General features: G+C 43.7%; 1 protein-coding gene across 5 annotated transcripts in view; it reads left to right on the forward strand.

Moving 5' to 3' along the window:
* SHLD1 (shieldin complex subunit 1) overlaps window positions 1-23,056 on the forward strand; it is a 112,976-nt gene that overhangs the window by 15,679 nt on the left and 74,241 nt on the right. For all 5 annotated transcript variants that reach the window (XM_071079644.1, XM_071079643.1, XM_071079640.1 and 2 more), the window contains one exon: window positions 4,370-4,551. In XM_071079644.1, the coding sequence (XP_070935745.1) occupies window positions 4,370-4,551 (182 nt within the window). The remainder of the gene's footprint in view (window positions 1-4,369; window positions 4,552-23,056) is intronic.

Consider the following 23,056-nt stretch of genomic DNA (forward strand, 5'->3'; position numbering starts at 1 on the left):
TTCCCAGTGCCTGACACCAGGCCCATCATATTAAATAATTGACTGACTGCATGTTTGAGTGACCCATAGAGGAAAATGCAAATCACCTGTAATCATATTACCCAGATAACTAGTGAAATTAATTCACTGGATATGCCCTTCTAGACATTTTTCCTCCTAGCTTTATCTAATGGTATTTCTCACACACACATCCTACACATGGCATTTTATTTTATATAATCTGGACCAAACCCTCCTTAATGTTTAGAACCTTTTTACATTTAATGTATCGTGTGTATGTATGCATGTGGGCACATTGGCCGGAAATCAAACCCAGGTCAACTGCTTGGAAGGCAGCTATGCTCACCACATTTAATGTATCATGGACAGTTCCCCTTCTCATCTAATCTTCTTCTTCTTTTTTTTTTTTTTTTTTTTTTTTGGTAAAACACGGGTCTCACTCTCTCTTGGGCTGGAGTGCATTGGCACAATCACAGCTCACTGCAGCCTTGACCTCCCAGGCTCAAGTGATTCTCCCAACTCTGCCTCCTGAGTAGCTGGGACTACAGGCACATGCCACCATACTTGGCTAATTTTAAAAATTTTTTGTAAAAATGGGGTCTTGCTATGTTGCCCAGGCTGGTCTTCAACTCCTGGGCTCAAGCGATGCTTCTGCCTTGGACTCCCAAAGTGCTGGAATTACAGGCGTGAGCCACTGCGCCCAGCCTTATCAAATATTCTTGTAGGCCTTGAATTGTGGTGCTGTGTAATGTTTCACTGAGAGAGTGCTCTCTGATTGAACCCTTCCCTTTTCAGACATGCAATTTATTTTCCAGCTGAAATTATTAATGTTTCTTTTCTGCTGAGAGCATTTCTTTCTCATCATGAAGAAAATGGTAAACAAATACTGAATTAAAGACCATCAATAGCAAGGAAAAGTGCAGCAGTCCTGCCTTACCCTTGAGGTGGACTACGGACCCCCCCCAAGGGATGCCTGAAATGGCAGATGGTACTGAACCCAGTATGTACTATGTTTTTTCCTATGCATACATACATACCTATGATAAAGGTTAATTTATAAATTAGGCACAATAGGAGATGAACAGCAAAACTAATAATAAAATAGAACAGCTATTAGAGTGTACTGTAATATAAGTTATGTGAATGTGGTCTCTCTCTCAAAATATCTTATTGTACTATATTCACCCTTCTTTCTGTGGTGATGTGAGATGATGAAATGCCTACGTGGCTGGGCACGGTGGCTCATACCTGTAATCCCAGCACTTTAGGAGGCTGAGACGGGTGGATCATCTGAGGTCAGGAGTTCGAGACCAGCCTGGCCAACATGGCAAAAGTCCATCTCTACTAAAAATACAAAAATTAGCTAGGCCTGGTGGCGCATGCCTGTAATCCCAGCTACTTGAGAGGCTGAGGCAGGAGAATCGCTTGAACCTGGGAGGTGGAGGTTGTAGTGAGCCGAGATCGCGCCATTGCACTCCAGCCTGGGCAACAAGTGAAACTCCGTCTCAAAAAAAAAAAAAAAAAAAAAAAGAAAATACCTATGTGATGAGATGAAGGGAGGTGAATGGCGCAGGCACTGCGATGTAGTGTTCGGCTACTGAGGTTACATCAGAAGGAGGATCCTCTGCTTCGGGCAATCCTGGATCATTGAGCCATGAAGATCTCGATGCTTGGGGATCCTTGATAGTGTTTTTTGCTGAAAACTTTTGGAAGAACATTGTAATCAGAGGTTGTTGCCTTTCTTTGTAACTCCATAAAAGTGTTGCTGCGAAGTTGTAGACTATCTGTGATCATACGGGTGATTTTAATGCTGCGTTCCATCTGAGGATCGTATGCCATAATTTTATGTTTTCATGTCTGTGCAGTTTGAAACACTTCAGCAAATTTTAGTAATGTCCACATGGCTGGTTCTGCTTTAGTTTCTTCTTCTTCATCTTCCTCTTCCTCTATAGAGGACATGACAAGTTCTTCCAGTTCCTCATTTGTTAACACTTCTCAATGGCCTTCAGTATGTCCTTCTACTTCATCAAGCATATCAGCAAATCCTTCTCCATCAACTTGTCTTGTTGCATGGATGATTTTCCCAACTTCTCTATCAATTTCAGGGAAGGCTTTAAAATCATTCACAACTGCCACTCCATCAGTCCTTCCAGCAGGCATTTAGTTTGTGATTTAATTCATCCATTGCAACTTTGATGAGTGCTATTGCATCAGCAATAGTGAATGATTTCCAGCACTACATTATTTCCAGTTTACGATCTGCATCAATTGCTGATTGAATGTGATGAAATACCAGGCAGATGTATGTGGCCTTGGGAAAATGAATGATGTCCTAGTCAAGCGGCTGAAGAAAAAGGTTGTATTTGCAGATAAAAATACAACCTCAGCATTTTCATGTTCATGGCAAACAGATTCAGGATGGCTGGGTACATTATCTATTATTAATAGGTCCTTAAATTCCAACCCTTCCTCTTTCAAATATTTTTTCACTTCTGGGAACCATTGATGCATTGGTGGAACCATTCTATAAACAAGACAGCTGTCACTCATACTTTCTGATTATATGGCCAGAACACAAGCATAAATAAGTTTTGGTTTTGCTTTTGAGGGCACATGGGTTCTTTGCTCTGTACACCTTGCTTGGCTTTATCATATGCCCTGCAGCGTTGCCACACAGTACGAGAGTTAATCTGTCTTTCCGTGCTTTATGCCCTGGTGCTTCCTTTGCACTTTTATGAATTTAGGTTCTGTTGGTCATCTTCTTCCAGAAGAGGCCGGTCTTATTGCAATTGAAGACTTGCTGTGTATGATATCTTTTCTCCTTAATCTACTTCTTCAAGTCTGCCGAAAATGTGGCAGCAGCTTCTTCACTGGCAAATGCAACCTCTTTAGTAGTTTTTATGCTTTTCAGTCCAAACCTATTCTTGAATCTGTATAACGGTCCCTTACTTGCGGTAAATGGCTGGGTGTCACTTGTTTCAGGGGATCCTTGCTGATGTCTTTGTGTAGGCTCCGTGCTTTCTGGTACAACACATTGCTGTCAGAACACCTTTCTGTTCATGTCTTCTACCCACAAATGTAATGCCTTTTCCATCTTAACTAAGCACTTACGTACTGTGGTCGTAACTCCATAACTTTTTTTTTTTTTTTTTTTTTTGAGACAGAGTCTTGCTCTGTAGCCCAGGCTGGTGTGCAGTGGTGCGATCTCGGCTCACTGCAACCTCCGTGTGGCTGTAACTTTTGCAGTTTGAGGTGTGTCATCAAGACTGACATGAATTTTTTTTTTTCCTTCTTCACAATTTCATGGATAGAAGATTCCTTGTTACAGTAGATCTTAGTAACCTAGGCATATGATTTTTTCTTTCCTTATTGAGTTGAGAACTTTTACCTTTTTTTTTTTTTTTTTTTTTTTTTTGAGATGGAGTTTGCCCAGGCTGGAGTGCAATGGCATGGTCTCGGCTCACTGCAACCTTCACTTCACAGGTTCAAGGGATTCTCTTGCCTCTGACTCCCAAGTAGCTGGGATTATAGGTGCCTACCACCACGCCTGGCTAATTTTTGTATTTTTAGTAGAGACGGGTTTCACCATGTTGGCTAGGCTAGTCTTGAACTCCTGACCTCAGGTGATCCACCCGCCTCAGCCTCCCAAAGTGCTGGGATTACCGGTGTGAGCCAGTGCGCCCAGTCAACTTTACCTTTTTGCCTAAAGAAAGTACTTTGTAGCCTATCTTTGGCATATCTGACTTGCCGGCATCACTACTCTTGTGTTTTGGGGCCATTGATAAGTAAAATAAGAGTTACTTGAACACAAGCACTGTGATACCACAACCGTCAATCTCATAACTGAGAAGGCTACTGAATGACTAAGGGGCAGGTAGCATGTATAGTTCAGATACACTGGACGGAGGGGTAATTAATGTCCCAGGTGGGACGGAGTAGGACAGCACGCGATTTCATCACAATACTCAGAATGGTGCACAATTGCAAACTTACCAATTGTTTGTTTCTGGAGTTTTCCATGTAGTATTTTTGAACCATGGTTGAGTGAGATTAACTGAAACTGCAGAGAGCAAAATCACACATGAGGGGGGACTACTGTAAATCATTCTGATTTCACTGTTGTTTGACCTTTAAAATTTTTTGGGTGGGTGTGGTGGCTCACACCCATAATCCCATCACTTTGGGAGGTGAGGTGGGAAGATTGCTTAAGCCCAGGAGTTCAAGACCAACCTGGGCAACTTAGTGAGACCTGATCTCTACAAAAATAAAAATAAGAAAAACAAATAAAATTCTTCAAGCTCTGTCTCCAGTGAAGGATCCTGCTATGTGGTGCGTTTTTTATTGAATTGTTTTATTTTTTCCATGGCAGGACTATGGCAGCCAGGGACGCCACTTCAGGCAGCTTGTCAGAGGAGAGCAGTGCTTTGGACCTGCCATCAGTGTGTGACATAAGAGATTATGTCCTGCAGAGACCCAGCCAAGAAGCCAACAGCGAGGCTTTCAGTTCTTTAGAATTCCATTCTCTTCCTTGTTCTTCTGATGTGGATCCAGGTAATAAGCAGAGTTTAAAACAAACTAACTTAAAAACAACCAGCAGCTATACGGGTGTGTGATAGTTTGTTTCGCTGTCTTCCAATAGCAGATTTCTGAGAAGGCTTCATTGTCTTAGGCAGAAAAACATCTTACCTAAGCAAAGCTGTCAGGAGGAACTTCAAAGGACAGCTTCCCTGGCACAGCAATGACAAGGAGCTGTTTCCTGGAGTCTTTTTGTTATTGTTGCTGTTAATCTCAGGTCTCTTTCTAATCTACCTCAAAATGAGTTCAGAAGCAGGGGAATATTTGGTTCAACAGAGAGTGGAATTGGTTTTTTTTGTTTTGTTCTTTTAAAACTCAGAAAATAAGGTGGCGGGCGCCTGTAGTCCCAGCTACATGGGAAGCTGAGGCAGGAGAATGGCGTGAACCTGGGAGGCGGAGCTTGCAGTGAGCTGAGATCTGGCCACTGCACTCCAGCACAGGGGACAGAGCAAGACTCCGTCTCAAAAAAAAAAAAAAAAAAAAAAAAAAAAAAAAAAACTCTGAAAATAGCAATGTGGGCCTGTTATATGTGATGAGTAGTAAAAATAGAGACTTTAGCATTCCTTGTATGAAGTATACTCTTGATTTAAGTAACAACCTTTCTACAAGGTTTCCTGACTAGATTGCCGAAATGCCTATTATTTAAGCTAATGCTAATTCCCTGACGTAGGTAGTGACTGTCTTTAGTAACTGTAAAGCCCTCTCTTTCATATTAATTACCTGATCTGAGTCTGGAGGTCCACAGACCTGGATTTATTTATTTATTCATTTATTTCTCGTTAGTTTTGGTTAATCCCCTGGGTTTATCACACAGACCTGGATTTGAAGTTCAGCTCTGCCACTTACTGGCTGTGTGACTTGGGGCATGCTCCTTAACCCCTCTGTGCTCCAGAGCCAGCTACAAAAGGGCGATCAGAATGCTTGCTCCACCTAGTCAGGTTTAACTTAAGGTAAACCTGCAAGGTACTTAGCATGGTTTTTCTGCCATCGATGGGTGCTCAGTCGATGCTGTTGTTGTTAATATTAAGAAATCCATATGGCCAGGCCTGGTGTCTCATGCCTGTAATCCTAATACTTTGGAAGGGTAGACGGGTGGATCACCTAAGGTCAGGAGTTCAAGACCACCTTGGCCAACATGGCGAAACCCTGTCTCTACTGAAAATACAAAAATTAGCCAGGTGTGGTGGTGGGCGCCTGTAATCCCAGCTACTCAGGAGGCTGAAGCAGGAGAATCACTTGAACCCGGGAGGCGGAGGTTGCAGTGAGCTGAGATCGCGCCACTTCACTCCAGTCTGGGCGAAAGAGCAAAACCCTGTCTCAAAACAAAAAACAAACAACAACAACAACAAAATCCAAATATATATTTTTAGAAACAACTCATTGTGGGTACTAAGGAAATGTAGCCTTTAATGATGATGAGTTCAGTGATGACTATAGGTAGGATGTGTAACTGTCATTGCCTTCAAGAATTCTATGGAGAAATATGTTTAAACTCTTTTGGGATTCTCTTCTGATTTTCAGGACATAGAGTAATCAGGATCAGTAAGTCTCCTGTTTAATTTAGTACCTGACTGTGTTAGTTTGTTCTCACACTGCTATAAAGAGATGCCTGAGACTGGGTAATTTATAGAGAAAAGAGGTTTAATTGACTCACAGTTCTGAAGGCTGTACAGGAAGCATAGCAGCACCTACTGGGCATCAATCAGGGTGGAAGGTGAAGGGGAAGCTGGCACTTCACGTGGCTGGAGCGGGAGGAAGAAAGTGGGGGAAGGTGCTACACACTTTTAAACAACCAGATCTCATGAGACCCCAGCACCAAGGGGATGGTGCTATAAATCATTTAGGAGGAACTGCCCCATGAACCAATCACCTCCCACCAGGCACCACCTCCAACACTGGGGATGACAATTCCACATGACATTTGGGCAGGGACACAAATCCAAACCATATCACTGACCAAGAATTAGATAATTCTTTATCCTTTTCCTTTCTAGACTTAACATCTTAGTTCCTTTGACCTTCCCTTTTTTCCCTGCCATCCTGCTGCCTCTACATGACTTTCTGTCCCTAAAATGGATTTTTTCATCATCCCTGGGTAGCAACAGCATTTCTTAGAATGAGTGAATGGAGGCAGTTGAACAGAACTTTGTTTGTGTATTTATTTATTTATTTATTTATTTATTTATTTAGAGACAGGATCTTGCTCTGTGCCTAGGCTGGAGTACCGTGGCACCATCACAGCTCACTGCAGCCTTGAACTCCTGAGCTGAAGCTATCCTCCTGCCTCAGCCTCTCAAGTAGTTGGGATTACAGGCTCACATCACCATACCTGGCTTTTTTTTTTTTTTTTTTTTTTAATTTTTAAAAATATTTTGTAGTGACAGGGTCTCGCTTTGTTGCCCACGCAAGTCTCAAACTCTTGGCCTCAAGTGATCCTCCCACCATGGCCTCCCAAAGTGCTGGGATAATGGGAGTGAGCCACCATACCCAGTTTGAACAGAACTTTAGAAGTATTAGCACGTTGAAATACTTTGAGGCAATGGCTCTGTTCCCTTAGGGAATTCAGTGTGGACTCGGTTTTTATTTTTTATTTCCTGTTAGTTGACTAATCTGTCGAAAAGCAACTGTTATTAATTGGAATTGGTTGACAGCTCTGAAAATAAGGAGCATGTTGAAATATTTACGTAGGGGTGTTTGTTAAAAATATGGATATTCTATGCCAAAATAGTTGTTTGGGGAACCCATGTCTAAACATGAGAAGGGGTACTCAAACGCTAAGACAGCCATTTTACATGGTATTAGTGGCAGTCGTACTGGGTTATACAGTCTGGTTGGAATTCTGGTTCTGCTTCTTCCCCTGGTTTGACTTTGGACGAGCCACTTAGCTAGCCTCTCTGTACCTATCTCCTTATTTGTAAAATGGAGATGATAACAGCACCTCCTTGTTGGGGAGGTCATAAGGTCATAAGGCTGTACAATTCAGTGCACGAGGCATAGTGTGTGGCACAGAGTGGACGGATGAGATCCAATTCCTTATCAGCTGGGGTGCTCAGCACACTGCAGTACTGTCTGGTCAGCTCAGGCTTTTTTTTTTTTTTTTTTTTTTTTTTTGAGATGGAGTCTCTCTCTGTCACCCAGGCTAGAGCACATTGGCGTGATCTCGGCTCACTGCAACCTCTGCCTCCCAGGTTCAGGCAATTCTCCTGCCTCAGCCTCCCAAGTAGTTGGAATTATAGGTGAGCACAACCACACCCGGCTAATTTTTGTGGTTTTAGTAGAGCTGGGGTTTCACCATGTTGGCCAGGCTGGTCTCGAACTCCTGACCTAAAGTGATCCACCTGCCGTGGCCTTCCAAAGTGCTGGGATTACAGGCATGAGCCACTGCTCTGGGATTACAGGCATGAGCCACTGCGCCCAGCCAACTCAGGCTTTTATCACAAATACCATACACTGGGTGACTTCTCACAGCTCCAGAGGCTGGAAAGTCTAAGGTCAAGGTGCCAGCAGATTTGGTGCCCGGTGCTGCCCCCATTCTTGATTTGTAGACAGCCACCGTCTTCCTGTGTTCCTCACATGGCCTAGAGAGAGATCCTCTTTCTCAGGTGTCTTATAAGGGCACTAATGCCATCATGAAGCTTCCACCCTCAAAACTTAATTACCTCTGGCCGGGCACAGTGGCTCACGCCTGTAATCCCAGCACTTTGGGAGGCCAAGGTGGGTGGATCACCTGAGGTCAGGAGTTCTAGACCAGCCTGGCCAACATGGTAAAACCACGTCTCTAACACAAATACAAAAATTAGCCGGGCGTGGTAGCAGGTGCCTATAATCCCAGCTACTCAGGGGAATGAGGCAGGAGAATTGCTTGAACCCAGGAGGCAGAGGTTGCAGTGAGCCAAGATCGCGCCATTGCACTCCAGCCTGGGGGACAAGAGTGAGACTTTCTCTCAATAAACAAACAAACAAACCCCACAAAAATTAGCTGGGCGTGGTGGCATGTGCCTGTAATCCCAGTTACAAGGGAGGCTGAGACATGAGAATTTCTTGAACCCAGGAAGCGGAGGTTGCAGTGAGCTGAGATTGCACCACTGCACTCAAGCCTGGTGACAGAGTGAGACCCTGTCTCAAAAAACAATAATAATTGGCTGGGTGAAGTGGCTCATGCCTGTAATCCCAGCACTTTGGGAGGCCAAGGCAGATTGATCACCTGAGGTCAGGAGTTCGAGACCAGCCTGACCAGCATGGTGAAACCCTGCCTCTAATAAAATTACAAAAATTAGCTGGGTGTGGTGGTGGGTGCCTATAATCCCAGCTACTCGGAGGGCTGAGGCAGGAGAATCACTTGAACCCAGGAGGCAGAGGTTGTAGTGAGCCAAGATGGCGCCATTGTACTCCAGCCTGGGCAACAGAGCACAATGCCGTCTCAAAAATAATAATAATAATAATAATAATAAATAAATAAACATAAAAAAACACATTGGTTTACTCATCCTACCCCATGGAAGGCTCTGGATGTGATTATTGTTCTCTGTATACTCCACACTGCAGTGTTTTAGGGCACATTAATAGTGATCACTCCCATTTACTGAGCATTTACTACTTGTCAGGTTTTATATTGTCAGGCTCCATGCTAAATACTTCACAAACATTATCATTTTTTTTTTTTTTTTCATTTCGACAAGGAGTCTCACTCTGTCGCCCAGGCTGGAGTGCAGTGGCATGATCTCGGCTCACTACAACCTCCACCTCCTGGTTCAAGCAATTCTCCTGCCTCAGCCTCCCGAGTAGCTGGGATTACAGGCGTGCACCACCATGCCCGGCTAATTTTTATATTTTTAGTAGAGATGGGGTTTCACCATGTTGGCCAGGCTGATCTTGAACTCCTGACCTCAAGTGATCCACCTGCCTCAGCCTCCCGAAGTGCTGGGATTACAGCCGTGAGCCACCACACCTTGCCTAAACATCACCACTTTTAATTCTTATCACAAACCTGAGAAGTGGAAATCATTCCCATTTTATAAGTGAGGAAATAAACTTGGAAAAGTTAGGAAATTTTCCCAGTGTCACTTAGCAAATGACAGAGCTGGCTGAATCCAAAGGAAATGTTTCATCTCATTTTTTTTGTTTGTTTCTTTTTCAAGGTATGATCTTGCTTTGTTGCCCAGGCTGAAGTGCAGTATTGTGGACCCCTGGGCTCAAGCAATCTTGCCTTCTCAGCGTCTGAAGTAGTTAAGACTATAGGTGTGCATGATCCTGCCTAAGTAATTTAAAAACAATTTTTTTGTTTTTTTGTTTAGAGATGGGGTCTGACTATGTTGCCCAGGCTGGTCTTGAACTCCTGGGCCTCAAGTGATCCTCCTGCCTCAACCTCTCAGTGTTGGTATTACAGGCATGAGCCACCATACCTAGCTAAAATCACATTTTATTGGAAAGAAAGAAAGCTTCTTCTAACCTGGGAAGTGACCAAGAGGATGATACCACTGAGAAAAGGAACTGCTGTAAATAAATTTAGGCTAGTTTTGTTAGCTTGCTAGAACAAACATTTTGGAGAGTTGGAGGGAGTTTTACAGAGAAATATTAACTTTTTGATACTATTTTATTGAAACTTAAACATTTTAAAACAATTTTTGTTTTGCTGTGTACTCTGTCATTCTATAGTACTTTTGTATGTTATGTCACAATAACCACTAGGTTTGTTTTTAAAAAGGACCAGGGCTGTGAGCGGTGTGACTCACACCTGTTGTCTGGCATGTTATGAGGCTGAGGCAGGAGGATCCCCTTTTTTTTTCTTTTTGAGGCAGAGTCTTGCTCTGTCCCCCAGGCTGGAGTGCAGTGGTACAATCTCAGCTCACTGCAAGCTCCGCCTCCCGGGTTCGTGCCATTCTCCTGCCTCAGCCTCCCAAGTAGCTGGGACTACAGGTGCCCGCCACCATGCCCGGCTAGTTTTTTGTATTTTTAGTAGAGACGGGGTTTCACCATGTTAGCCAGGATGGTCTCGATCTCCTGACCTCGTGATCCGCCCACCTCGGCCTCCCAGCCATACCTCTTGTTCATAGGTAGCTGTAGTTACGGGTTCTCTCCCCATGGCCCTTCAGCAGGCTCTTGCCGACATTTTAATCTAATTCTGATAACTCTGGATTTATTGCTTGCTCAGAGACATGCCCACCTTTACACTAATCTCTACTGGGGTACTGCTGGCCACCATTCTCACTCGGATTCTTAACACCACCAGTTCCCAAGCCAGTCTGATGTTCTTGGTTTGCTTACTTGCTGTTATGTGTCGTAAGGAAGTTGATCTTCCACGGATAGGTAAATATAGCCAAGGTTTCCAGCTGGAGGGTCATTCAGGGTGACTCAGCATTGGTTTCTGCCCATCCTGGTATTTACTCAGTGAGGCACACACTGTTGGCTACCTTCATGTAGCTTGTGCTGGGCTCAAAATAGAGTTGACTATCTCAAGAACTGGCAGAGTATGGCAGGTTGCTTACGGCTGAATGGGGATCTAAGGGTGAACTTGGGACCTGGCTTCCCCAGCTACTGGGTGAAATAGAGCCAAGCTTTGATCATTAGGATTCATTAACTTGGTATAGTTTTTACAATTTATGGTTTTTTTTGTTTTTTGTTTTTTGTTTTTTTGAGACAGAGTCTTGCTCTGTCACCCAGGCTGGAGTACAGTGGTGCAATCTCAGCTCACTGCAACCTCTGCTTCCCAGGCTCAAGCGATACTCATGCCTCAGCCTCCCTAGTAGCTGGGATTACAGGTGTGCACTACTATGCCCAGCTAATTTTTGTATTTTTAGTGGAGACAAAATTTTGCCATGTTGGCCAGGCTGGTCTCAAACTCCTGGCCTCAAATGATCTGCCCACCTCAGCCTCCCAAAGTGCTGAATTACAGGTGCGAGCCACTGCACCTGGCTTGACCATAAGAGTTCAGTCATATCATCTGTTGTCAAACTCTTCAGTCAAAATCCAGACACACAGTTGGCAAGGCATTGGGGTTCACAATGGAGGAGTGGTGTAGTCTTCTGGTGGCACAGCACAGCCCAGCAACAGGCACGCTGGAGAGAATACCCAGAAATCCAGGCAGGTGGCAGGCAGTGTGCAGGTGGCTTCTCGGTGGGTGGCAAGGTCCCAGCTTCCAGGCTGGAGTCAGTGTCACAGTTCTAACCCCTGGAAGAGTAGTAGGCCAAGGAAGGGTGACCTTAGATTTAGGATGCAACAAGGACCACAGCAAAACCCAGTTACAAGAACATGGGCCCAGCTTAAGCTTAACCTGGGTACGGGATTCCCCATTTCACCTTGCAGCTGCCTCTGACTCTGGGCCTATCCCTGCCCCGCTTTTCCCAGCCAGGCGTTTCGAAGGGGCTGCCTGCCTTCCTCCTTCTCACTTCTTCATCTCAGGATTGTTCCTCATTCCCAGGCACGTGGCCTCTACCTCCATTCCCCTCTGGTCTAAGCCTGCCCTTACTCAGATGCCAGTGATCGTCCCGAGGAGGAGCCAAACTGGATGGACGCTTCTCTGTCCTTATGCTATGTGCCCAACTGCCGCATCACTGTTCATGCCCTGGAGGAGCGAATTAGTAGCAAGGACATGAGACTTAAGAGCACTTTCCAGAAAACTGTTGGGTTGATAAGAATCTGAGAGTGTTAGAAAAACCTCAAAAGCCTTAGTCATTCCAGTCTGAGTATGCAAAAATGGGTAAAACGAGGCTATATATATCCAATAAAGACAGAGTCCATCTGGCCTGAAGTTCCCACCCAGCCACTCCTCATGAAATGCCGGTAAAATTAACAACTTTTCACTTAAGAGAGGTGTGGGATTATGAAATCCTCCCCTCAGCCCTTCCTAGTGAGCTATGGCAGAAGACCTGCTGCTGCCAAACAGGTCTTCTGGAGGGCAGGTGCAGAGGCTCATGCCTATAATCCCAGCACTTTGGGAGGTAAAGGTGGAAGGATTACTTGAGCCCAGGAGTTCGAGGCTACAGTGAGCTATGATCGTACCACTGCACTCTAGCCTGGGGGACAGAGTGAGACCCTCTTTCTAAAGAAAGAAAAATATAGAGTGTTCCTGGAACACCTTTTCCATAACATTCTTCTGTTTAGGTCCCTTTGAGATGTCGTATTACACTACTTCTGTTTTTAGACTGAGTCTCGCTCTGTTGTCCAGGCTGGAGTACAGTGGTGCAATCTTGGCTCACTGTAACCTCCGCCTCCTGGGTTCAAGCGATTCTCCTGCCTCAGCCTCCAGAGTAGCTGGGATTACAGGCACCCACCACCACGCCCAGCTATGTTTTGTATTTTTAGTAGAGACAGGGTTTCACCATGTTGGCCAGGCTGGTCTTGAACTCCTGACCTCAAGTCATCCATCCACCTTGGCCTCCCGAAGTGTTGGGACTACAGGCGTGAGCTACCACACCTGGCCAATCTTACACTACTTCTTTCCTGCCAGCTCCAATCAAAAAGCTCCTCTGCCTTGTTTTCGGGACTCTGTGTAATCTGCTGCCTGGGATATTTGTTCAAAATATTTAACAACCATACAGCAGTATTGCAGTATTTCAGCAACTGGCACGGCTGTACAGGTGCACACGAGCTGAATAGAGGCCCCTGCTGCTGTCCAACTGCACATTAACACAGGCCTGCCAGTCCTGTCGGGCTTGCTTTTAGGCTGAGCCAACTGTTAATGTCTTAGCTGTATTGTTCCCCTCTCTGGAATGTGCCCCCTCCTCCCTGGTCAACTCCAGTCTACTCCAGAGATGGCTGAATTGAATCCATTAATTAGTCCCAGGTACAGACTTGTTGCTGGACTTGAACACGCCGCCTGTTAGATACTTGTTTTCTTTCTCCTTTGCTGATTGGCTCAAGGGAAGCATAGGGTATGCAGAATGGAAGAGCTGAGTTAAGAAACATGATCTTGGTTAAACCTCTCAAAAGCAAGATCACAAAGGTCACTCGAAGGCCCAGTGTGTACTGCTGGAGCTTGATAAACTCTGGGTAGCTCATGTGGCATATCTCACCTGCGCCCTCTGGAACCTTTGTCCTGGAGAGCATCCAAGGTACTTTCTAAAATAGGACAAGGAGTTTCTCTGAAGTCATTGTTAGACATTAACAATACAGATGTAGGAAATATCAGCCCTTTCCTCAAACTTGAACTTCTGCCCAAGAGCAGTGTCGGGGAAATTGGTTGCATGTATACAGCAAATTGAATGTTAAACACAATAAGTCTGTGATGATTAAAGGCCATAGCTGGCAGGCAGCTATAAGTTTAAAGTAAATAGTGATTTAATGCACCTTTAGTCTTATTCTGGGAATCTGTCAACATCCCAGTCTTCAAAGCTCATTTTATAACTTATGTATTTAGGCATTTCATCCAAGGAATTTAATCTTTAAGAGTAAAAAAAAGTTTGTTGTCTTCCTCTCTATAATTCATATTTCTTTGTAATTCTATAAAATTTTATTTCCAAAAGGAATGAATTATAAGCTCTTAGATTAAAAAAACTCAAAATAAAATTTATATACTGGTTGTTGAATTCCTGATGTGTTGTGGTTATAGTTTTAAAATAGGAGTCAGGGTGTATTTTAGATATATATATAATGTGAAAGACATTTTATAGGTGCATTAAGTGATATCCAACCTAGTGGCTAATACCCAGTCACTAGACTGGACCTAAGATTCGGAGAGGAAAGGAAAGAAGGGAACAATGGTTATTGAGCCAATTCCCTGAGAAATAACTGAGGACACAGTGGGGTACATTTTAGCAGATACTAACTGGATGGGCTTTATTTGGAAGGTTTGGGTGTTCTGTGTGGCAGTGCTTCTCTGCTTTTGTTGCCTCTTCCTAGATGTGGGGTTTTTTGTTGTTGTTGTTTTTGGTTTTTTTTGAGACAGAGTCTCTCTCCGTCACCCAGGCTGGAGTGCAGTGGTGAGATCTCGGCTCACTGCAACCTCCACCTCTCAGTTTCAAGGGATTCTCCTGCCTCAGCCCCCTGAGTAGCCGGGACTACAGGAGCCTGCCACCACACCCGGCTAATTTTTGTATTTTTTAATAGAGGCAAAGTTTTGCCATGTTGGCCAGGCTGGTCTCAAACCCCTGACCCCAGTTGATCCACCTGCCTTGGCCTCCCAAAGTGCTGGGATTATAGGCGAGAGCCACCAAGCCCAGCCTCCTAGATTGAGTTATGTAGATTCAGCTATCTAGACTGAATTTTCAGCTCCAAAATCGGATTTTGAGCTCTTTGCATGCTGCTGTTAGAAGGCAGCAGTGAATTTTAATTGTATGGCCTGGGGTGTGAAGGATAAACCGTAAGCATATATGACGAAGGCTCATAGAGTTAGAGAAGGTTACAGTCTCTGAGCTGGTGGTTCCACACAGCTCTTTAGGAACTACAAGTTTGAGATTGAGTGGGGTCATGAGCTTGTGGGGCCCTGGATGCTCTACCTTATGCATCCAGGCAAGCATTCATCCAAAGAAAGGGTGCCAGGACCAGGAGGAGTTCGAAAACCACTGAGTGGCCGGGTGCGGTAGCTCAAACCTGTAATCCCAGCACTTTGGGAGGCTGAGGCATGTGGATCACTTGAGGCCAGGAGTTCGAGACCAGCCTGGTTAACATGGCAAAACCCCATCTGTACTAAAAATACAAAAAAATGGCCAGATGTGGTGTTATGAGCCTGTAATTCCAGCTACTCAGGAGGCTGAGGCAGGAGAATCGCTTGAACCCAGGAGGCGGAGGTTGCAGTGAGCCGAGATGGCGCCAGGGGCACTCCAGCCCGGGCAACAAAGCGAGACTGTCCAAAAAAAAAAAAAAAAAAAAAGTAGAAAAAAAAAAGAAAGAAAGAAAACCACTGAGCTCAGCTAATACTCTCATTTTCCACATGGGGAAGTCGAATCCCAGCATAATGAAGAAAATCACCCAAGGTCGTGTAGTAACCTGGCAACTCCTATTTTCTGGGTGACCCTCTGTGCAGACTTTTCTAACTGTAACTTCTCTATCCCTTCTTTAAAACTAAAAAAGTATAGTTCTCTATAACTTTCAATACATACTGCTAAATTATGTATCACATTAAATAGTCATTGGAGAGGATGATAATAGAATTATTTTTAAAAGCTCAAGAATGTTATCTGCCACCTGTGACATCTCTCGTTGTTCCTCACTTTTAAGTTTCAAGGGCACGTGCTATGGGGGACAAGGCTTATTTACTTCTGTGTACTTTGCCTGCAGTCACAGTTTTAAACAGAAATCCCAACTGAGTTGAAAAACTGGCCATGTTACTGTGTCAAGCCACACCTCCAGGGCACTTATCTGCCAAGTCCGGGTGCACAGAGGTGTGACCTCATGTTCTGGCCTGATAACTCCCCTCAAGGGCTTTTTCATGTAAGCGTTCATCTGACTTTTTACTCAGCTGTGTCTTTTTAAAATACAAGAAAAAAACTCGATTACAATAGTCAATCCCAAAGACTGTAGGTCATAAGACCCCCATTTCAAACAGACACCGTCTCTAGTTTCATTCACTGTTGTATATTTATAAGATAAAGACTATACACAAGGGAAGACCAAAAGATGGATGGTTTTTCCATTTGTTGTGCACTTACATTTCAGGCACTGTGCTGTGCATTTTACGTATGTTGTTCTTTTGATTCTCACAGCCACACCTAATAAGTAAATCCTGTTATGATCTCTTTGTTACCCATGAGGAAACAGAGCTTCAGAGAGGCTTGTTTCATATTAATGTTACCCACAGATTGGTGGAAAGCTGAGACTCAAACCTGCGTCAGGTTGATTGCAAAGGCAGAACTTTAAAGAAATGCTAACATCTAGGTATGATTCCATACTATGCATTAAGAATTAAGCTTTAGGCCAGGCGCAGTGTCTCACACCTGTAATCCCAGCACTTTGGGAGGCTGAAGTGGGCGGATCACCTGAGGTCAGGAGTTTGAGACCAGCCTGGCCAACTCTGTGAAACACCATCTCTACTAAAAATACAAAAATTAGCTGGACGTGGTGGTGCATACCAATAGTCTCAGCTACTCGGGAGGCTAAGAGAGGAGAATTGCTTAGACCTGGCAGACAGAGGTTGCAGTGAGCCAAGATCATGCCACTGCACTCCAGCCTGGGCAACAGAGCGAGACTCCGTCTCAAAAAAAAAAAAGGAATTAAGCTTTAAATATTTGCAGTTACTTCTTTAAGTCTGCGCTAGCATCTTTCTACTAACTCAGTATCTTCAAGCCGGCCGATGTCAGTACCCTGTCGGGATGACTGTGACTCCTGGTCCCCTGGACCACCGTTGTGTCCACTGTCCACTGAGCTGTCCCTTCCATTTTTCCCATCTTCCTGTTGTGGAAGAAGCTCGAACTACCTGTGCACTAATTGGAGAGAAGGTGTTGGGGCTCAGAAAGCAATATCCCAAAACAAAGGTCTCTGCAGCAGCCTCAGAAGCAAAAGTTTTCCTTTGACCTTTATCTGCCCTCTTGTATCTCAGTCTCATTCTCCCCCCAGGGCCAGACATAGAAGCTAGAATTCCTCTTCCCCAAGGCGGGTCATAGAAACCAGAACCCCCTTTCTCCAAAGCTAGCCATAGAACCTAAAAATATTACTCTAATTTTTCCTCTGCTTTTCTGGGTAAAACTTGGCCATAAAGAAATTGTCTGGCTGGGTGCAGTGGCTCACCCTTGTGATCCCAGCACTTTGGGAAGCCGAGACAGGAGGTTTGCTTGAAGCCAGGAGTTCGAAACCAGCCTCGCCAACATAGCAAGACCCCATCTCTAAAATAAAATAAATTAACTGGGCATGGTAATAGGCACCTGCAATCCCAGGTACTTAGGAGGCTGAGGTGGGAGGATTGCTTGAGCCCAGGAGGTTGGGGCTACAGTAAGCTATAGTCGTGCCACTGCACTTTAACCTGGGTGACAGAATGAGACCTCATCTCTTTTAAATTAAAAAAAAAATGAAAGAAAAATTATCTGACCTGCCTTGTTTGACTCTAGGCCATAAGACCCCCATTTCAGAGAAGGTCCTGACCCACACCCGGAAGGAAGGAGTGCTGCTCAGAGAGCAGGCCTTGCGGGGCTCCCCACTGAATCTATTAACATCAGATCTTTCCTTTTGTGTTCAATCATATTTCTACATTTTGATGTAGTGGGGTTGCCTTTGCCAGCGTCCCCCAGCTGCCCCAGTGAATGTGGGCAGGGCAGGGGAAGGGAATCTCTGGCCCGGGAAGACTAAGAGGCTTCTTAGGCCAGATCATTTGTTGAATTGGCAGGATCCTCTCGTGTGTGCCTGCTGGCCACACTGCTATTTCTGCTGTTATAGAAATATGAAAGTCATATTTCTACATATGTTGCAGAAATATGAAAATCATATTTCTACAACAAAGTCCATCGTTTATTGAACCTAAGCATAAAAATGGACAATTTCCCCTATGTCTTTGAGTTTTCAGTCTGAAGCCTTCGGTGTATACACATTAAATAAATTTGTATGCCTTTCTCCCATCAATCAATCTGCCCCATGTCAGTGATTTTCAACAAACCTCCAGGGGCCAAGGGCCTTGGTCCCTACAAAGGCATTGCCTTCTCAGTTAAATTTCTCACACCAGGTAGGATACAACTTCTTATGTGAAAACCCAGGGAAGAAAACAAGTCAGGAATTTTAACTGTCTTTGCTGGAATAAATGAAGCCCTTGATCACCTTTTCTACCCAGAAGAAGTTTTCTCATCTGGTGCCAGAACTCTTCTGATTCTTGGCTCTTTGCCCTGAAGTTGCTGTTTGTCAGCTGAGTGGCTGCCCTTGGCCAACCTTTTAGCTCCCTGGAGTTTTTGATAGTTGGTTTTTGGTAACGTGCTTGAAGTTACAAACACCCAGCTTATTAGAACTTAACTTTTAAGGATAAAGGCTTTTATGTGGATTCCTGGGTCCCCCATGCTTGACTGGCCAGGTTCATGTTTTGCCCTCTGCCTGCAACAGCTGCCTGCTACACATAGACCCTGGTGTGAGTAGAGAATAAGGATCAGTCAGTGCCTAGCATATGGTAGGTGCTCAGTAAAGGCTGGTGAATGAACACATGAAAAACACATATAAGTGAAACTAGATACGGTTTAAAAATGGAGATCAAGTATTTATCACAGCGCCTTGCTCATCCATTTGTAACATTATCATAAAATTTAAAGCCGTGTGTGATCTGTGTAGGATAATATGATAACATTTCTAAGTTTAAAAGCATGTATTATTATATAAGCGCTGCAGATTTGTGTAACTCTTGATTGGAAAGTCAACTAGTCTCTCTTAAAAGCCCCTGGCTTTTTTTCCTTGAAAAGAAAACAGTAGAGAAAAGAACAACTGTAAGGAGATATAATGGTACTGAGAATAGAATACTATTCCTACGTTTCCCCATCAGGAAGAAAGCATGTTCCTAGTGAAGTTGTTTCTTTTTCTAGCAAATATTTCTGTAATGACCATGCATGGAATTACGGCTTTAAGAATACCCCTAAATTGGTTTCAAAGCTATTTTCTTAAGAAAACTGTATTCTGTATTTTAAGCATGTGAGATTTTTTCCTTCTTAAAAATAATACAATTGAGGGGCAAATTTAAATTAATAATAATTTACTTAATAAATTATTTATAATTATAAAATAATTCATTTAATAAATTAAAAATAATATTTAATAAATTAAATACTTTAAATAAATAAATTATAAAAAACAAGCAAATGGATATACCCCTATTTCTTCGTAATATATTCAGTAGTTGTTTTGTCCAGAATTTTCTTTTACAAAGAACTCTTGGAAAATATTAGGGATTGTTAAGTGCAGTATAAATAAGATGAGGAAATGACCCACGGACCAACACCATTTTAGAAGTAGAGTTTGAGGAAAAATTGGTTAAAATAATATTGCATGTTTTTAGCCAATAATACACAGAGAGCTGCTCTGAGCCTAGGCCTGGAGGTGGTGCCTGGCAATTTCTTGGATCAAGCAGTGTTTGAGTCTACTGCCCTCTGGTGGCTACCTTTTATACTTTCCTGCGCCTTACTGAGAAAAAGAATTTAAACGTACCAGATGTGTGTTAAACCTTTCTCATTTATTCTTTGCAGAGTTCTGTGCCTACTTGAGCTAGAATTAAAAGTTCTCAGAGATTATTTTACTCAACTGAAATCCAAGAAGGTAATTTCTCTTAAGGTCACCACTGTTAGGTGTAGTCACTGCACATGCATTATATAATTTGAGATCTTTTTTCATTTATCCAGCTGGGTTGATTTCAGGCTAAAATACACACATGAATAGTGATGTCTAATATTTTGGCTAGGCTCAGTGGCTCACGCCTGTAATCCCAGCACTTTGAGAGGCTGAGGCAGGTGGATCACTTGAGATCAGGAGTTTGAGACCAGATTGGCCGACATGGTAAAAACCCTGTCTCTACTAAAAATACAAAAAAAAAAAAAATAGCTGGGCATAGTGGCACGCACCTGTAATCCCAGCTACTTGGGAGGCTGAGGCATGAGATTCACTTGAACTTGGGAGGCGAATGTTGCAGTGAGCTGAGATTGAGGCACTGCCCTCCAGCCTGGGAGACAGAGTGAGACCGTTTCAAAAAAAAAGAAAAAGAAAAAAAAAAGTGATGTCTGATTTTTCTTTATACATTTGCCAATAAACGTTGTGATTTTTTTTCTTTTTTTTTTTGGCAAAGACCGAAGGATTTAAATTTTACTTTTTTTGATGAAATTATAGTACCATTTAAGGATAATTGACCAGGTGCAGTGGCTCATACCTGTAATCTCAAGACTTTGGGAGGCCAAGCTGGGCAGATCACCAAAGGTCAAGAGTTCGACACCAGCCTGTCCAACATGGTGAAACCCCATCTCTACTAAAAATACAAAAACTATCTGGGCGTGGTGGTGGGCACCTATAATCCCAGCTACTAGGGAGGCTGAGGCAGAAGAATCGCTTGAACCCAGGAGATGGAGGTTGCAGTGAGCTGAGATTGTACCATTGCATTCCAGTCTGGGCGACAAGAGCAAAACTTGATCTCAAAAAAAAAAAAAAAGAAAAAAGAAGAAAAAAAAAGGATAATCACAAAATTGAAAAAAAAAAAAAAACTTTTGGGACTTGTAATCTGATAAGATGGCATGAAACTATTTCTCCTTGTTCTTCCATGCCAAGCAACTATGAACCCTGGAAATGCAAGAGGCAACCAAAGGAGAACTTGGAGATTTAGTAAAAAGGTGAATTGGTTTGGGGTCCCAGGACTGGAGGAAAAATATGGTGTCTGAGTGTCTTCTGTCCTCCTACACAACTGAAGAAGGTGACCCAGACCCAGTGCATCCTAACCTGCAACCTAGCAACAAGAAGGTGGCCCAGTACCTTCTCCCCAGGACTGACAGGTTATCTATCCAACATGACCAGGAAAGCCCAGCCCCCGGGAGGGGGAGATTAATAGGAGACCACTAAGTAGCCAGAGGAAGTGCTCACCTTCAGAGGGCCTGGGACTTCCTTCCCCTGCTGAGTGATAGCTCTGTGGCAAGCACGCACATGTGGGAGGATTCTGCCAGTTCAACAAATGATCTGGCCCGGGAAGCCTCTTTGTTCCCCTGGGCCAGAGCCTCCCTCGCCTGCCTATATTCACTGGGGAGCTGTGGGGGCACTGGCAGAGGGGATCCCACTACATCAGACAGCCCAACCCAGGGACCTTCCTCCTCCCAGGGAGCCTGAAACTTCCTTCTTCCTCAAGAGATTCCCATACCCTGAGGATGAGGCCTGGGGAAACATCTTCCATTCCTTCAGGCAGCACCAGCAGGGGCCTGTAGAAACCTCAGCAGTTCCAGATAAATGAAACAGACCAAAAAAAGCAGCAAAAACACTGAAAATTAAACTTTCATTGAAACCACAATTGCAACAGTAGGCCAGGACCTGCATGCTAAAATAAACGATTTCTTTCTTTTTTTTTTTTTTGGAGATGGAGTCTCGCTCTGTCGCCAAGGCTGGAGTGCAATGGCGCGATCTCTCTCGCTGCAAACTCCGCCTCCTGGGTTCAAGCTATTCTCCTGCCTCAGCCTCCCAAGAAGCTGGGATTACAGGCACTGCCACCATGCCTGGCTATTTTTTGTATTTTTAGTAGAGACGAGGTTTCACCCTGTTGGCCAGGCTGGTCTTGAACTCCTGACCTCAGGGGATTCACCCACCTCGGCCTCCCAAAGTGCTGGGATTACAGGCGTGAGCCACCACACCTGGCCAAAATAAAGGATTTCAATAGGACCAAAATTCTCTAAATGTAATAGACGAAATGTTTAGATACAACCAAAGATCACTTGTCATACTAAGAACCAAAATATTACAGCTTGAATGAAAAAAAGACAGTCACAGCTGGGTGCAGTGGCTCGTGCCTGTACTCCTAGCACTTTGAGGCCAGGAGTTTGAGACCACGTTAGAAGATATAGTAAGACCCTGTCTCTACAAAAAATAAAAAAAAAATTGCCAGGCAGGGTGGCACGCACTTTTTGTCCTAGCTACTTGGGAGGCTGAGGCAAGAGGATCGCCTGAGCCCAGGAGTTCAAAGTTGCAGTGGGCTATGATTGTGCCACTATACTCCATCTTGGGCAACAGAGAAATACTTTATTTGACAAGAATTTTAAAGTAGCCATTATAAAGATGCCTTAACAATCAATTATAAGTTCTCTTGAAACAATGAAAAAACAGAAAATCTTAGCAAATAAATAAAAGTTATAAAAAGCAGCAAGTCCGCTGGGCGCAGTGGCTCCCACCGGTAATCCTAGCGGTCTGGGAGGCCGAGGCAGGTAGAACACTTGAGCCCAGGAGTTCAAGACAAGCCTGGGTAACATGGCAAAACCTTGTCTCTACAAAAAATATAAAAATTAGCTGGATGTGGTGGTGTGCTAATGTAGTCCCAGCTACTTGGGGGACTGAGCTGGGGGAATCACTATTGTCCTGGAGGTCGAGGCTGCAGTGAGCCATAATTGCACCACTGCACTCCAGCCTGGACCACAGAGCAAGACCTTGTCTCAAAAAAAAAAAAAAAGCAAAAGGAAATATAAATGATAGAATCGAAAAATAGCCAAACATTGATAAATTGGACCTCATAAAAATTAAAAACTTTTGCTTTGCAAAAGCCCATGTGAAGAGAATGAAAAGACAGGCCACAGACTGGGAGAAAATATTTGCAAATCCCATACCTGACAAAGAACTAGTTTCTACAATATGTAAAGAACTCTCAAAACTCGACTCTCAAAAAAAAAGATACAGTTCACTTTTAGAAGTCAATACACAATTCAGTTTCTCCACGTCCTTGCCAACACTTATTTTCTACTTTTTTGATAGTGACCATCCTAATGGGTGTGAGGTGATATCTCACTGTGGTTTTGACTTGCATTTTTCTGATGGTTAGTAACATTGAACATATTTTCCACATGTTCATTGGCCATTTGCATACCATCTTTGAAGAAACGTCTATTGAAATCTTTTGCCTATTTTTAAAATTGGG

This window comes from Macaca nemestrina, chromosome 15 (genome assembly GCF_043159975.1).
Source record: "Macaca nemestrina isolate mMacNem1 chromosome 15, mMacNem.hap1, whole genome shotgun sequence".
Classification (NCBI taxonomy): Eukaryota; Metazoa; Chordata; class Mammalia; order Primates; family Cercopithecidae; genus Macaca; species Macaca nemestrina.